The 17384-nt window shown below is 42.7% G+C and overlaps 1 protein-coding gene across 15 annotated transcripts in view; it reads right to left on the bottom strand.

The window, feature by feature from the left end:
• Nucleotides 1-17384, bottom strand: part of KDM2B (lysine demethylase 2B) — a 113606-nt gene that overhangs the window by 87413 nt on the left and 8809 nt on the right. For 4 of the 15 annotated variants that reach the window (XM_040577409.1, XM_040577407.1, XM_040577403.1 and 1 more), the window contains exons 1-4: nt 16706-16991; nt 16463-16601; nt 13875-13953; nt 7230-7276 (exon numbers count right to left, since the gene is read on the bottom strand). In XM_040577409.1, coding sequence (XP_040433343.1) covers nt 7230-7276; nt 13875-13953; nt 16463-16601; nt 16706-16888 — 448 coding nt within the window. In that variant the 5' untranslated portion in view covers nt 16889-16991. Of the gene's footprint in view, nt 1-7229; nt 7277-13874; nt 13954-16462; nt 16602-16705; nt 16992-17181; nt 17271-17384 lie in introns of those variants that run through there. The other 11 variants (XM_040577396.1, XM_040577405.1, XM_040577395.1 and 8 more) reach the window with 7 other exon arrangements.

Below are 17384 nucleotides of genomic sequence, written 5' to 3' on the forward strand. Positions count from 1 at the left end.
ATGTTCGTACTGGCTGGAAGGGACAGAGGCAGAGCAGAGAGCCCTTGCTCGAATGGAGCTATTATCCGCCTACCCCCGTTTCAGAACCAGCATAAACACAAATTAAGTTAAAAGAAACACGTACCATGGCTCTGAGATCCACCAGAGGGCACAGAAGAACAAAGGGAAATAAGGGTCCAGCTCGGAGGCTTTGCACACAGCTGCCCTACGCCCCCAGCTCCACCCTCCCACCCAGCGCACCCCGTGAGGGCTCGGGACACCATACTTTAAAGAGATTTAATTTTTATTATAGCAGTAAATCCACTTTGAATGAATGTTGTTTATTTCTGGACACGAACATGACTGTTTTAGCAAAACTATCCCTGTTTAGCTGACATTTTTTCTCTTTATAAAGAGAGGTTTACTGTGTTAGGCAAAGGACAAACTTAAATGGAGATCAAACAGGAAGCTCAGCTCTAAAAATAGAGACGGTTCGACTTCCAAAATGGCAAGTCAGTGGACATGCTAAACATAGGCCAGTGTTATAATATTTCATTTTTATTTCTAAGAACAACAACAATAAAAAAACATAAGAAGGGAGCATCAAATGCCATCTTTGTTTACTCTGTGCCCAGAAGCCCTCACTGGGGATCAAGGCCCACTGCAGGCACTCGGGGGAAGCTCCCCACTGAGGCAGGTGGCTGCACCCATCATGTTTTAGCCCAGCACCATTTAGTGCCGGGAGCTAAACCAAAGGAAAAAAGAAAAAAAAATAGGAAGTTCCTCCCCATCTCTGTGAGGGAGGAAGACAGCTGGGTTAGGTTTCTACTGGTTCAGCTTTGTGAAGCACCTCACTGCACAAAAGAGCAAAGCCCAGACCAGCAAGTAGGGAGTGAAGGAAGAGAAGAGCAGGACACCGATTTAGACTTGTTTAATTGGCAAGGCCAAAAAAAATGTGTTGTTAGATGCAGTGCCAATGGGCAACACAGGGGATAGAGATGCTGTACCAGGGCACGTGCTGGGCAGCAGCAGCAGAAGCTAGATGCTGACCTAGCTGACACCACGATGGTCTGGCAGGGGCACAGCACAGGAATTCAAGGGACAAGTTTCTATCTTCAGCCTGCCAGACACGCTGGGGAGGTTGTAACCGCTCTGCCCCAGGTCCCGGTTTCATGATACAAACTGTTCACTGGAACTCAAGAAGCTGATGAGGCTCAAATAGCTTTTGGTAAGCGGGGTCAGCTCCCTGCCAGCTTCCCAGCACAGCTCCACACCACCAGGGTGCGGGATGCGCAGCCAGCACCACCGTCTGCTGTAGGAATGGGATGGCGACACCAAACCGCAGCCCAACATCCCCTCCTGGCACCACAGGCTGGAGCTTGCCTTCCAAACAATATGCTACTTAAGAGGCATGAAGTCCGTGTGTTAAATCAAGCGATAGCCTCTGAAAGTCTGCAATATGCCACTGGAATTGAGATCTCTGCTTTATATGTGAGCTGTCCCACTTCGGTGTCAGTGGGTGCCAATGAAACCTGGGAGGCCCTAAAGGGCTCCCTCCGAGCTGCTGCAAACCACTTCAGTTTTCAACAACTTCGGTAGAGACCTCAGACTGTGGGAAAATCCCTAATGTAACCTTCACTGGATGGAAAAAAATATATTCAGAAACTCTGAAGTCCAGTTTCTAACTTGAATTCTGCCCAGAAGGAAACCCAGCATGGCTTCATGTGGTTGCCAGTTGCACCCAAATGGCAGCAGCTTAATTCTTCCTAGACCTGAGCAAGCAGGGAGCAGAGGGAGGAATAGTTCAGAGATGACATTGCTGAGTTTGACTAACATGTTTGTGTCCCTCAAAAAGCAAATGGATCCCCAAACAAACAAACAAAACCCACCTGTCAAATCCTACTGGTACTGCTGGCTGCCAAGTACATTGATCTCCGTCATTGCTGGTGACAGGAAAGTAAAGGGATGTGCAGAGGCTTGGTTTTCCTCTCGCCCTTGGTCTTGGAGATCAAAGCCTGCACAGTCAGGTCTTTAAAGAGCTGACAGAATCACAGAAAACAAATATGGATGTGATCTATTAGGTCCTACCTTGTGCATCATCTCCTTGGGCCAGAAGAAGGCTCTCTGAAACTTTTCAGAGCTTTGTCGTGTTTGCTTTTTACTGCCATACCTCAGCGCACAAATTTTTATCACAATTAAGAGCTTTGCTGCTTTCAGCTTTCCTTGAATCCTTATAGAAGTTAAAAGTACCAAAGCCTTTCAACACAGCTTGTGAGGAGAACAAAGCAATTAAATGAAGGGGACCAAACATTTTCCATCCGCATAAGCATAATGGTCCAGTTTGGTCTACACCAGATATTAATACCTAAATACATGACTAATTGCATGTTCTTTGCTACTCCCGTACTTATATTTTAAATTCTATTAATAAACCCTTAGTGAGTTAATTTAAAACAAAAAAAAAAGTTTACGTGAGTTGTTAGACCACCCCATGAACAGCCTAAGTCCTGTACTTGCACTGTTCCCATTGACACAATGCCTGGCTGTGCACGGTGAATTCCACACAACAATGCTGCTGATCCTACAGAAGTGACCGCTCTGGTCACAACTTTAACCTCTTCAGCTCAGCGATCACAATAACTGAAAGTCTTTCCCCCCTCCTTAGAATCCTCAGCATGTGTTGAAATCACCCCTTTTGTCACTAGCCTGGATTGCAAGCCCTGCTTTGGAGACGAAGAGAGATTCCGGCACACAAAGCTACGCCTGCAAGGGGACTGCTCCAGCCTAGAGAGAGATGAGGCGATGTATGCTGCAGAACCCAGGAGCACTGGTTTATATTTAGGCACCGTATGAGTGTGCTTCCTCTTTTTCTCTCCTTTACTTGGGTCACAGCTTCCAGAACTACTCGGTGCTCCTGTCTTTGTATATGTTGCCCACAAAGCATAATATAAAAACAAAATCAAGGTGGAAAAGTGGAATTCTCTGGCTTTGGACATCAAAAGATAAAGCAAACAATTGCATTTGGTTTCTGAATCTAGGGATGGCAAAGGCCAGTGATGGTCAGCTGCCACCACAGAAGCCCTTGCTCTCAAACAGCTTGCTGCGTAAGGCCATTACCTCTCTCCTTGCTCAGTCGAGGTTAACCACTTGTTCCTTAGTGCTATTGGCATAAAGCATTCACACAGGTGTGTCTGGAGATCCAGGCACATACAGCTACAGAAATATGCTTTTTCTCTTCTGCCCATCCACGACAGACACCTCCCCAGCTGTGGCCCAGAAGCACCGCTGGTGGAAGAAGCTGACACGAGAGAGGCCTGGAAAATATCAGACTGCACAGCTGCCTCTTCTGGGCACGTGCGCTTCGTGAGCGGTGAGCCATTCAGAATCAGTCTGAAGAAAAACTATTAATATCTATTGTGCTGTCCCAACACTTACCAATTCATATACCTGTTACTCCCCAAAAGCAGTTCTTCAGCTAACTTAAAATTATATATATATAGTGGTATTAAGACCCTTCTGGAGAGTTTCTACAAAGTTTTGTGACTTTACATTATTAGCAGCCAGGGAAAAAGAACAGCATCTGAGTCTCATCAGCAGCCCTGGCTGGGAGTATCTTTGAGACATGGTTGACTGGCTGTAGTTACAGAAAAGAAATGGACCACAGGGTTAAGTTCTCTGAATTTCTAGGAGCCTTTAAAACAAGGGAGTAGGAGAATATGAAAGAAAGAAAAAAAAAAGGCACAAAGTTTCAAATACAAAAGGACATGAAGATCCAATGCAGATCTAAAAACTGCAAGTGTGCAAAATTTTTGGAATAAAGTAAAAATACTTAATACTTAACTAGATGCTGCTGTGCACTTGTTCTTTAAGTAGCCCCGTGCATTTACTAGCATCACAATACACCAGCATGGCATGAGTGAAAACAAGGAGCCTGCAGAACAACACTCAAACATTTAGTGCAGATGGGGTAGATGTTTAAGGAGATGTTAGGAGGGCCAATGACTGTCAAATTTTAAATCAACTTATGAAGAGACGACAATGACATTATGTCCTTCAGAACTGGTAATCAGATCCACCTTAGACAACTAAATTATAAAGCCTAGTTGTTATTAAATTACAACGGAGGTTTTCTTCTTTCAAGAGTTGTCTCAAGTTCCTAAGCAGGCCAGTAATTCCTCTTCTCCCTTTGTATCCTTGGCTCAAAGCCGTTTCACAAATTCCAACTGCTGAAATGAATCCATTGTTTCAGGTTGAGAGAATACACAGGATATCTTTCATATCAGGTAGGTGTCTCGTTATAACTATTATTCCAACTGTGCAGTTTCAAGTGTTTGTTCTTTAAAGCAAAGCTACTGTACAGGAAGAGTGTTTTGTCCATGCACATTATACATGGGTGCTAACATGCTGGCCATAAACATTATCAAACTAAGTAACAGCTGGTATCCGCATTTTTTCAACAATGAAAATAAAGCAAAACAAAATGCCAACAAGTAATGGCAATGTTTCTTTGGAAGCCTGATAAAATTTAAAAAAGGACACCTGTGCTCAAGTAAGTACAAAGAGCAAACAAAAAAATCACTATTTTTTTTCCCTCCCTATTATTGCCACAGACTAGAGTTTTCAAAGTGAAATTTAAGAATCTAGGCTACCAAATGTCATTATTTCCTTGTGACTTGTAGGTGCCCAAGCTGATACTTTCTGTTCATAATGTGATTGTTGTGAGATTTCAGAAAAAAAAGTTGAGACCAAAGGCTCAGTAACTTTCTATGGAATTTATGTGCTTTGAAAAAAAAATCCAACACCACCTCTTTAAAAGGTTCCATAGCAAATGTACTTACCCGATTCTAAGAAGAAAAGAGAACAAACGATAAGTTGAAATAGCAGCAGCATACTATTATGATGAGCACTTAAAAATAAACACTAACAAGTTTACACAGAACACAACATTCTTCAAGCTATGTTCTCCATCAACTCCCACACATTCAAACACAGTTATGATCACTCCACATTTGCAAAACGTAACTCCACTTCCAGGTTCAGCAAGGCATTGAAAAAACTTTTGAAAACTCTGTATTTCAGAAACACAGCCACCTGGAGGTCCATATCTGAGGAGTCTGCCAAAAACGCAGCAACAGTCACAGGAGATATTAATAAAATAAAGAATTTTTCACCTGCTTTATTTGAACATTACAAGGTGAGTTCAACACATATATTAAGGCAAAAGTAGGGGGAAAAAAAAGGATCAATGATACGCAGTATGAAGGTTGTTTACCAGTGTTTCCTGAAGTCATTAGTGCATAATTCAGAAATTAGGAATAGAGATGGGAATTGCACCCACTGGCTCTCAGTCTCGATGTGGCAGTTGCATATAGCACAAATTCCACGGTGACTGATGATATCCCATAATAACCTTTTTTTTTTTTTTTAAGGTATAACTTACAGTCAATTCCCCAAACATTTTAGACTTTCAAAAAACAAACAGAAGTTTCCACCTGTGATGCCAGAAGTCATCAACTGTATTAAAAATATAAAAACCAGCAGGTGATAATGTTATGGCCCAAATTACAGGCTCAGTACAATGACTCCAAATGGAGTTTGTCCAAACACAGTACAAAAAAAACCTGACATGCACTATCTGGCCTAGACCATACGGACGGATTGCTGAACCAGCTGTGAGAAACAGCACACTTCTACATTCAATTTAATCTAAAAGTTAATTATGATTGTTATTTCTGCTCCATTGTTTCATAAATCTAATTTTATTTATAAATATCCTCCCGCTTTGCTGGCCATGTACACAGGAATCTCCACCCCCTAATATTTCAGGGGACATCAATCTTGAGGAAATGCAACTCCCACACTTTGACTGTTATACAGGAAAAACAGTGCTGTTATGCAACGCGACGCTGTTCCAAAACATCTCAGAGCCTCAGCTCTGGCAGTTTCAGAAACAGAAATGGCAGCTTATCAGCTATGGGGCAAGTCCACAGAAAATTGCGTACGAGGGCCATGCACCAGGCTTCCCCACAGCAAGGAGAGGCACTCAGTATCCACAAATGTGCACACGCAGGTATTTAGAAAAGCCATAGAAGTTAGAACTTCCGATACCCTCATGTTATTTCCTAATTTAACTGCAGATTGACCAACAGAAATGCTGCTAAATAGCACTTCCCACATCACTTTGACGTTTTCTCCCAGAGAGGTATTTTCCAGACCCTATAAAATGACCATAAATTAAGCAACATTGCCAAGTTTTGTTTGTGAAGGAAGGTTATCAGAGATAACCTCTCTTCCACAGATAACCCCAGCCAGCAGAAATGCAGCACAAGTTCCTCTCCTTTGTTTTTCTTCACTACAGCTTTCCCAGACTCGATATCCCTATTGATTATTAAACTCAAGAGTAATTTTCAAAAATTCTTCTTTCAGAATGCAGCAACTGGACTAGTTTAAAAGACTAACTCCTGTCAAAATGGAAGTGAATAGCTAGAATTTATTGTTAACAAGAATGCAGTTAAATGTTTCTGAAAGACTGCAGCTAACAAATCCAGAGCTCAGCTAGCTTCACGGTGATGACTTAGCAGAGTGCAGCATCACTTTTCAGTAATGATTTCAGAGAAAGCATAAATAACACATCCATCTTAAGTAAAAGGAGATTTCAAAGAAACATACCGTGTAATCTCCTACTCAGGATGTAGCTTTCCTTAAATTTTTTTCTTTTGCCAAAATTGCTAGGAAACGTTTGATGATTGCAGTCACCACTCCTCTGTTTTGTGTCTTATCAAAGACAGGCAGTTTGCAAAGCTTTGTGCTCAGTCTCTCAGCAACCTTTCCTCCACCGTGCTGACCTGGCCTGACACTGATAAAGTCTGAGGAGAGCACAAGCAAAAGGTGATGGGGCTCCAATCAGACCTTTTACAAACAGATGCTCTACACCAGATTAAAAAAAAAAAAGGAACTCGATCAATGCAACTGCTGCTTTCCAAGATCACAAAAGTATATGTAGGACACCTGTTAAGAAGAGCAAAAGCATTCACTCTCCTTCAAATGGCCAATTATCCAGCATGAGATCAGAGCGCGGTCAGCACTACTAATTAGTGTTTCCCCCAGCCTTTTTAATTTACAAATTGCTTCTCCATGCCTTCTCCCAGATTCTGAGAGTTATCACAAATGTCTACAAACATAACTGGACAAGTATTTCAAAGCAATCCTGTTCTGTATAGAGTTAATCCAGTGCATTCAAAATAACTTACCCACTAATAGCTTCACATCTCTGACGGTGAAATCCGGGTCAGGCATTCTGTAATTAGCAAAGAAAGCAATGTTAAATACTGTCAGGATAAGTATGGTCACACATTCGTTACCATAATAGAAGAGAAATAAATGTATAGTGCTCTTCGTCCATTATGCAGAAGGCAGAATCAAGCAAGGCCTCGCTGAAGTGTGGACAGTGCAAGTTCTAAAGGCACACAACATCCTTGCATTGGCAAACGTATGAAAGTTTCCCTACTCCTAATGAACATGGAGAAGAGGTGTCTTTTCAAGCACTCTCCGGCGGCACTGGGGTGGGACAAATGGGAAGGGGTTGAGGCGATTTCAATGAAATCCCAAACCTTTATGACTCGTTTCTGCTAGGCAACTCACCATGCCTCAAATATATTCCCTAAATCTGCCAGCGGACACAAACTGAGGCATGGAAGGGTAAACCCATTTGTTCAAAGTCACATCATCACAGTAAAGCATTGAAAATAATGAACTGAAGCCTCTTTGTTTTAATGACTATTTCAAACCTCCTCGCCTGGCAGAAGACAACTCAACTGTATTTGTTGGGTAGGGAAGTTGCTGCTCAATTCAATTGGGGCTAATTCAGAGCTAAATTAAATGGAAACATAATTGGTTCATTGATGCCGATGCATTTATAAGATCACTTCTAACACAGGCAAGGTCCTAGAGTTTCATGTACGTCAAGTGAGTGAATTTTAAGTGTCAGGAAGAGAGAAGAAGTCTGCAACCCATAGACTGGACAGAAAAAGAATACAAAAACAGTAGTGGGGTTTTAAAGTTGATTGACTTCATCTTAATGAGGATAGTTCAAACTTCACATAGCACAAAAGCTGAGGAAGGAATTGTATGAGAAACAGCCCTGTGGGAAGTGCCAGCTAGGTACTCTGCCCCGCTGCCGTGGGCGGAAGATAAACAGCTTGCTTCTACTATCAAGTACTTCTAGTACAATTCAGTTAGAAATCAGAATTATAGAGCCTATAGGCAAACTTTTATTTAGAGTTTTTACTATTAAGAAAACACTGAAAGGTAAAGTTAAAAAATACACTTAGTGTCATGCATGCATCTTGAGAACTATTTGCCAGAGCTTGTTTGTTCGCTTACTTTTACCCTTATCACCTTCCTCTGGTGGGATGCAGAGGCTGGACAATACCTTTTGTTAGGTCTCTGCCAACCCTCACATCTTTGCATTTAGCTGCGAGGGCCCCCCAGCTTTGGAATTCACTCCCTCGCCAGAATGAAACAGCCTGAATCCACTGACCTTCGGGGTTCACTCAGGGCTCATCTTTTTATCCAGGCACTAGGAAGGCAGAAGTAGGGGAAGGAGGAACTATCTGGAGGCAATAACAATATGCCAGGCTTATGTTCAAATACCAAAGCTTGCCTTTATTTTATGTCAGATGTATAAGTGGGCAATCTTTTTCACATCTGTAGAAATCAAAATAAAATTCAAGAACCAAAATAGAGAACAACCCCAGATGCATACAAACAAATCTACTCTGAGAGCTCCAGTGGCAGCTGACAATAAACTTTACCCAGATTGGAAGAACACAATTCTCCCTAACAGTAAAATTACATGTTTAGCTCTTTGGAGAGCACACCTGGCATATCCTTGTTTTTTCCTCTGCAATCTCAGGATGTATCACACATTAGAGAAAAGGAACACCAAGGGAAGAATTTCAGGCTTGAACACAGCAGATTTCAAGTACAAGAACCCATTTTGTAGCTGGGTTACCTTGGGAGGTCCAGCTTTGATTCAAACCAATTCTGCTGGCTGCTGAGACCACAAATTACTGTACTACTTCATCTCCAGACCCGCTCAGCTTAACTGCCACACTCCCTATTATACAATTAGGGCTGCTTTGCTACTGCTCTGTGATGGCAGAAAATTTTTTTCACTGTCACCGGTCCTATACTAATCAGTAAGTATTAGCTCATTTGTTTTTCTGCACATAAATCCAAATCACCAACAAGGCAGAACTGAGCAGATATTTTCTTCTCACTGTTATGCAACGTTCAGGCAAATTAATCTAATGTAAAAAGACTGTAAATGCTTCCAAAGATTTCACATCAAAAAAATAGTTGTGAAGAGTATTATAGCAGGGTGCCTTGACTTAACCTCAAAATATACCATTTTGGGTAGAAAAATGCAATATGGCAAACTACCCACTGACTTAAAGCAGCCAGAAACAATTATACCTACCTGAAGCTATGGGAGAAATTGCAGCCTTGAGGTTCAGAAACAGAATTACCCTTTTCTCCATGTGCACTCACACACTCCTGGAGACTTCTACTTAACTGCATTTGAGGAGACTTTCAGCATTCTGTTATACACAAACCATGCTACCGCAAACAGAAAATGCAAACACCCTACCGTGCACTGGTGCAAACTTACATTTTATTAAAAGTTTAAAGATTTGCTAGAAAATCTCCTATTCAAGTCCTAACGAGGATGAGCTCTGCATAGCATACGTATCTGATTAACCACAATACAACATAAGATGACTGCTGTTCAGACAGAAGAGACAACATCTTTCCAAACTGAGTTCTCCCTCTGAGTTACAAGAATGGAAACAGCCAAAAAACTGAGAGATACAAATTATCTTTTGCTAATAGATCACAGGTGGACCTTTCTGCTGCTAGCCATACAAGTAACAGCTCATAATGGCTAAAAATATATACTTGAAAGCAATTTTCAAAGTTTCATTATATTTTTTCCCTCATTCATCTTATTTCGTGCCATTTCAGAGTGCCTCCAATCACAGTAACCAAACTGTTCAGCTAGGCTTTGTACATCTGCCAGCCACAGACATGCAAGCTGACTGCTTAACAGCAAACAAGTGGAAGCACATATCATCAGCTAATCAAAACATCAGAAACGTAGAAATCATCTTATATCATAGCTTTTATAGACCACTGCATCTCAAAAGTTGCCCTACACATACATGGATCACCTAATCCACCACATACGATAAGCACATCCTTCTCTGGCCAAGCGACAGTACTGCTGGACAAGACCCACAAAAGCATGATTTCCTCCAGAGCCTGCAGCAGAACATAAGGTTCTGGAGTTTCATCAGCAAACGACTCGAATCCAAAGGCAAACTACTCAGTCTCGTCCTAGTGATGGACGATGGCAGACTGTGACACTCGTTATTTCAAGCAGCAAATGTCAGGATAACGAGACTAAAGGTTTCAGATCGGTTACTCAGGCAGGTGTCGATGCTATTTTGATCTCGCTGGAATACAATGCGCACAGCAATGATGGATCTGCATATCCACATAAGGTATATATTGCGTGCCAGCTATCCTTGATAGATACACGTACGAAGTGGAACTGTAAATAAAATTAAATCATGTTATCCTGCCGAGTGTCAAATAGGAAAGACTGCTCATGCATTTCACTCCTCTCATTTAAAATACACATAAATCGCATTTCCAACCTTCTCTCACTCTAGTGGCATTTACACCCAAGCGTGTGAAATTCCTTTACAACATCATTTCAGACTAATAATTCATGCTCATTTCAGTAAAAAAAAAAAAAGAATAGAACATGAATGTCCTATATGAGATTACTGATCTACAAATTCTAACATGTTAATCCCCCAGAGCAGCCAGTAGTCAATGACTCAGAAGAGAACAGAAATATAAAACCAATTCAGCCAACTGACTGTGAAATGGAGAATTCCACTGATCCCATGCAGGAACCGTCCAAAGCTCGTGTATCAGATAAGTTTGCTCTTACTTTTGTCCACATGCTAATTGATCAAAAATATCCTTCAAAAAGCATCCGTACACCTATTCTTCCTTCTCCAGCGGTGAATTCCAGCTACAGTATTAGGATGATAGCAGCAGTTGTTAGGAAACAGAAACTGGCTAGTCAAGCCTGGCTGCTGAAACTATTTTAAGCTCATCACACCAAACTGAAGCTCCCTCACCCTCCAAAGCATTAGTGTATGACGGTCAGGAAAGCGACTCCAAAACTCCTACTGTGGCTTAGTATTTATTCCTCTCCCATCTTCTCACAGTTCAGAAGTCCAAAGATGTATTATCTTAACTGCCAGATCTGCAAAACTCCAGCTGAAAAATGGAGAGTGATGCTGCACTTGGTCCTGTAACGTCTTCACAATCAGCACATGTTCTAAAACTGTTATTTATTAGACTGCTTTGAAAACACTTACAAGGAAAGGTAGTTTATTTTCAGTGGTCATCTTTGAGGATTGAACACCTATACATACATTCATGCTGTGTATGCGCATGCACAAGGATTTGAGCAAGGCCATGTTTGGGTCTCAGCAAAATACACCTGTAAGCTGGCCTGTCCATACACCTTCTGTATGACCGTAGAAGGGACAGGTACACAGCCAAAGCCCTCACTTCTTCAAGGTCTCAACAACAATTCCTGATGACTTCCAGGAAGAGGAACAGGAAGACTGACTTTGACCACATCTAAAAAAAACACATCTTGAAGAAAAGCAAGCCAACACGTGAAAAAAAAAAAAAACAAACTGATTACAAGACCTGATTACCTTGAGGAGTCTCTGAACTCCTACATCAAGACCAAAGACTACTCCCCAAAAGTCAGAATCATGCTAGGACGCTTCAGTGAAAGTATCTAGCTAGCTGGCTATGGAGGGGAGCATGAGGTGGCAGCTCTCCAGACTTTGGACACCAAAACAATAGGGAAGCCAACGATGATGTGAGCTGAGACTTGGATGTTGAAATGTCTGAGGTGGAATTGCCTCATTACAGAATCCTGAATAGTGAGCTATCAAGAAGAAACAGATATTACATCTTGTTACAGACACTGAGAAACAAGGTAACTCTATAGGTAACTTCCAGGTCCACAAGTTTTCCCAAGCCACCCTCAAGATGACGGCAGAATCCTGACCAAAAGGGAGAGCACACCCAATGACCCCATAGCTTCACTCAAACTTGACTAAAGAACGAGTGCTTGATTTGAGGCTGATGGAGAACTAAGGCTCGCAGATGGTGCTCAACATCTTTCTTGCTCATCCTTCAGCTTCAGAGTCCCTGCAGCCATACACACCAACAGGGACACATCAACTGGTAGGTCAGTGTGGAGACAAAGCTTGCCTGTGAGATGCCAGAGCCAGCGCTCCGTGCAGCCCTGAGAACAAGTCGCACTGCCTCTGGTTCCTGACCACTCCCTAGTTTCAGAGAAGGGCTGATGACTTCTTCCAGAAGAAGTTCTTGAAGCTTCTACCACCTGTCCTTTAGGAGCAGCAGACTAAAACCAATGCACACAGAGAGATCAGTTTTCTCAGATATGATTTTCCACAGTAGACGTGTCCTTCAAATTACTCCTCCAAGAGGAGTATCAGGTGAAGAAACATACTGACCAAAGTAGCAACAACCATCAACAACAACAAAAAAGCCAACTCACTGCCGAGCCCAGCCGAGAAGCCGAAAGGAGGTCAGAAAAACAGAGGCTCTTAACACAGCAGGGAAAAAAAAAAAAAAAACAGCAGGGAAACAAATAAAGAGATGGTATCTTAATGTCTGCATTATTTTTTTAAACAAGAAACTAGACTGAGCAGCCAGTGCTAAACAGAGAAACAGCTAGGCTTAATAACCAAAGAAAAAAATATTCCCATACAACATCACGGTACAACTAAGTAACACTTACTGTAATTACTACTGAGTACCTATTAAGCACTCCTCGTTCAGAGTTCAACACATAAAACTGTTTTATTACAGCAGAAGTATCACAGTGGCTCCTATTTTCTCTTAGAGTAAGAGGATACGCCCTTGTCTTCTACCACAAACCCTATTTCCTTCTTTCTCCCTCTCCTTAAGTTACATTGGGGTGGCTTGAAGTTGTTAACATCCAGTTATTAAATAATTGGGACTCAGTTCACCAGACTTTGAGGTGTTCCAGCTGAAAGTGAGCAATTGTTCTTTCACAAAATTAATTTTTGATCCTTCAGATATAATCAGTTACACAGTCAAAATTTCCAAAAAGTGCCAAAGGACATTTAGCTAAACTATAGATTGAGAGACTGATTAAGTACGTCATTTTAGCATTTCTCTCTTAGACCCTGTCATTTTTATGAAAAAAAAAAAAAAAGCACCTTACAGGAGTCACTTATTAAAATACCAAATCCTTTATGACTGGATATTAACAAAATGCAACCTCAAAAAGACTCTAATAATACCACATTTTAATGAGACGCTATTAAATATTTATAAAGCAGTAACATTCAGAAGAGATACAATTATCATGGGAAAAGACAAGCACCATTTCACTTTCCACCTGTAATGCAGAAACCAATTCAGAAGTCAAAAACTGAAGGGACATCGTTCTGTCATTACAACATGAAATGGAAGCAAGAACATTTCAATTTTATTCCTAACTTTTATCACTGGCTTATTTTTGATTGCGTAGAACCACACTGGATACACCTAAAATTTATATAACTCGTTATCTGCTTGTTTACAGGTGGGAAATAATCATTGCCCTTCTCAGAGGTGCTGACAGTCTAACTAAATGCAATACATTTAAGATCATCAAGAGATATCACATACAAGTGCAAAGCATAACGGTTATTTTATAAAAAACATTTATTAATCATCAAGATTTGGTTGTAACTTACTTAATTCCCAGTCCATCCTTATTTCTGAAGATAAGGGGAACTCTGAGAGCTTCTCTTTGCACATACTCAAAAGTAAAATCTGCAGGGATAAGGAATTAAAAAGAATCCAAAATCAATTACAATGGCATTGGCACCTCACGTTGCATTCTCTTGAAACGCTCCCCATTTTTCTTTGCTCACCAAAGGCCTCCACCATCACTTAAAGAAAAATATAAAGAGAACGCATATTTTAGGTCCGAACCGGAAACCAAATGACAGACAATACTCTCCCAGCTGCTCTCTATTTTTCCTGTTCACTGATGCATATAAAACAGAATCCAGTCAGTTTGTAAACTAAGCTCTGGCGTGAAACACCCAGGTTGTAACGAAATGCCACATTAACAGTTAAAAAATAGTCCTAACTAAATTACTGTGGATCAGCCTAGTACTTTTAGGGCAAATAAGCAGTTTAAACTTCAGTTTCTACATTATACATTTCAAGCTTTTACATTTTTATTTAGGGGAAAAGAAAGTTGTGAGCATTATCTGAGCACAGCACAAAGCTCTGATTCTGTGAACACGTTGTCTTCTTATGCCAGGGTTATTATTGCTTTCCACAGATGACATTTTCATAATTAATCAGAAACCTAACTGCAGGAGCCAATGTACGGAAATCTTATACAGCTGCTGGCACTTTGGGAGCTGGGGAAATTGAATAGGTTTGGTGGGGCAGTCACAGAGTAGCACCCAAGCAAACTGGAAATTAAACACAAGTTTGGTATGTTAACGCTGACCAGCATCACCTTGTTGCTTTGCACAGACGTGGCCTTTCCTGGGGATTTCTTTATGCTGTAGTCTGATACAATAGCGGTGATTCAGGGATTAGGAAGTTACAAGGCAGGGATTTGGGTGAGCAGTGCCTGCAAAACCCCACGCTCCACTTGGAGCATTCGGTCACAGAAAGGAAAGGAATTTTACAGCGGCCACGTTGTGTTTCTGTAGTTCTGTTTTTCTTCCTTTCTTACAGGAAAGTGACTTTTAAAGACATTCAAAACGGAAAACAATCCTTGAATCTTCAGCAAGTAAACTATGGCACTGCCAAAGCCATGGTACATTTCATGTCTTGGAGTCAGGTACACCCAAGTGGTTTAACTTCTCCAAATTCAGCCACCAGTCTGTGCGCTACCCGGGAGAGTACGAGAACAGGCTTGAGCTTGTGTATTGGTGATGCTTCTATACTAGAAAGACTCAGAACAGAAAAAGCAGAGGGAACAGAGGCTCAGCTCCCATGCCTACACGTGGATTACCCTCTTTTTTTACAACCTTTTCCTCCCTGCATTCAGTTCATGATTATGACAAGAGCAGATGTAATATTCCTACCTAGAGTTACCAAAGCAGAGCACTCTGATTACCCCTTTGCAAAAACATTACAGAAACTTTATTTCAACTAGTCTGCAGATAAGTGTAATTAATACCCCATTTAACTAAGATACCAATTAAATATTTCTGTAGTAGATAAGTCTTCATTTCTAGTATGTATTCACCTTAAAACCAGTCTGCTTTTAGTTAAACAAATAAATAAACCACAAGCTTCTTTATTTTTAAGGACACTCATCCAAGACAAAGTCAACAAACATCAGGAACAACAGCAGAAGAAGCAGAGACAGATACACGGCCCAGCAGCCCAGAGAACAAGTAGGTATGACAAACTGCATTCAAGCCCCAAAATCACACCACTGCTTTGCAGCGTCAGGAAGAAAAACTTCAACCCACAATCCTGGCAGGAAAAAAAAAATCAAAGAAGAGTTATCATTAAAATAAAAACAAAACCATGGAAATGAAAATAAATATCACTCAACCAACTCCATGTGTTCATACAACCTGACTTTTTTCTTACCAAACACTGTCATTGTCCTAAATTCAATTCAACTCCTAGATGTATAGGAAAATAAACCAACAGTAAAAATAAAACCACAGCAAATACGAAGGCAGACCCATTCTTCGTAATGCCCCAACAAAGCATTTAAATCCCTCCTGGGGTTGAACAAAGCAGACACAGACCACAACAAAATAACAAAAGACACTCATTTATTTCCAAGTTCCACAGAAAGTGGAAAGCTACCCAAAGATTTTCGGGCTGCTGAGCCAGGGAAGCTGTGGATTCTATTAGAGCTGGCATGTAGCAGTGACAACCACTGGAGTGTTGGGAAAGTGAGGGAAGAACGCAATCATTTTCTGGAAAATTAATTAACATTTCTGAGCTATAAAAAATAGGTGTTTGTGTTTTGTTTAGAGGAAGGTGGTGGTGGCGTGGCGGGGTCAGAGTTGAGCTTATCTCCTAAACAAACACCTTCCTAACTAAGATAGCTGTTTAATTTCTCCACCACATTAACTTTCCTAAAAGGAGCTTAGGAAGCTCGCTCCAAAATAACTCTAGGGGGGCAAGGGGACGTTTTCTCCCCCCAGCTTTTCAGCCCCGCTCCCAGACCGAGGGGTCAGAGGGGGGGACCAGCAGCCCCGCAGCCGCATCCCCGGGGCGGGCAGCGCTCGGCGGGGGGGTCCGGGCTGCAGCCCCGGGCAGCGGGGACAGGAGGGGGCCGGGGCCGTACCTCGGCCGTCCATGGCTCGCACGAAGTCCCCGCCGTACGCCCGGCTCCGCAGCTTCTCCTCCAGGTCGAAGCTCCTGGCGCTGACGATCTCCTCCACGTCCGAGAGGTCCTCGTCGTACCTCCTCCTGCCCAGGGCTCGCTGCAAGACACAAAGCGGGGGGGGAGCGCTCGGAACCGGGGGGGGGACACGGGGACCGAGCCCCCCCTCCCGTGCTCCCCCCCGGGCTTTGGGGCGCTCAGCACCTTCTCCATCCCCGGCACAGGTGCGGGCTGCGGGGGCGCTGGGGCGCTGCTGCTGGCGGTGCCGGTGTTGTTGTGGCGCACGTGGGTAAGGGAAGACCCCGGGGGGTGTGGGGGGGGCTCGGGGGGGTCGTCCCGGAGCCCGGCGCTCAGGTTGGGGTATTTCCATAATCCCGGGGTTTCCATAGCCACGCCGGAAGGCGCGGTTTCAAAGCAGGGCGCATTATGCAACGCTGCGAGCCGGCTGCTCCCCCCCTGCTCAGCCCAAAGCCGGGGGGGGGGCGAGGCACTGCACCCCCCCCCACCGACCCTCCCCAGGTGGGTTTCGGGGTCCCACCGACCCCTGCCCATGGGAGCCCCAAATAATCCCAATCCCGCACCCCCCGCACCCCCCTCGGGCGCAGCGCCCCCTCCGCAAACAATCCCGCAAAATCCCTGAAAAGGCGCAGAAAGGAAAGAGGCAGCAGGCGGCTACACACCAGTCTTCTTCCAGGGTCTTTCTCTGCCTCCATTTTTTGGGGGGGGAGTCTCATCACTTAATTGTCAACAGTTCCTCTCCGGCATTTTTGCCTTTTTTTGGCCCAAACTGGGAGGAGGGCAAACAAAAGCCGGCCGGGGCTCTCCCAAAGTTTGGTCATTTTGCACCAGCACTTTTTTTTTTTTTTTTTTTTTTTTTTTTTTT

Source organism: Cygnus olor, chromosome 17 (assembly GCF_009769625.2).
Source record: "Cygnus olor isolate bCygOlo1 chromosome 17, bCygOlo1.pri.v2, whole genome shotgun sequence".
NCBI lineage: Eukaryota > Metazoa > Chordata > Aves > Anseriformes > Anatidae > Cygnus > Cygnus olor.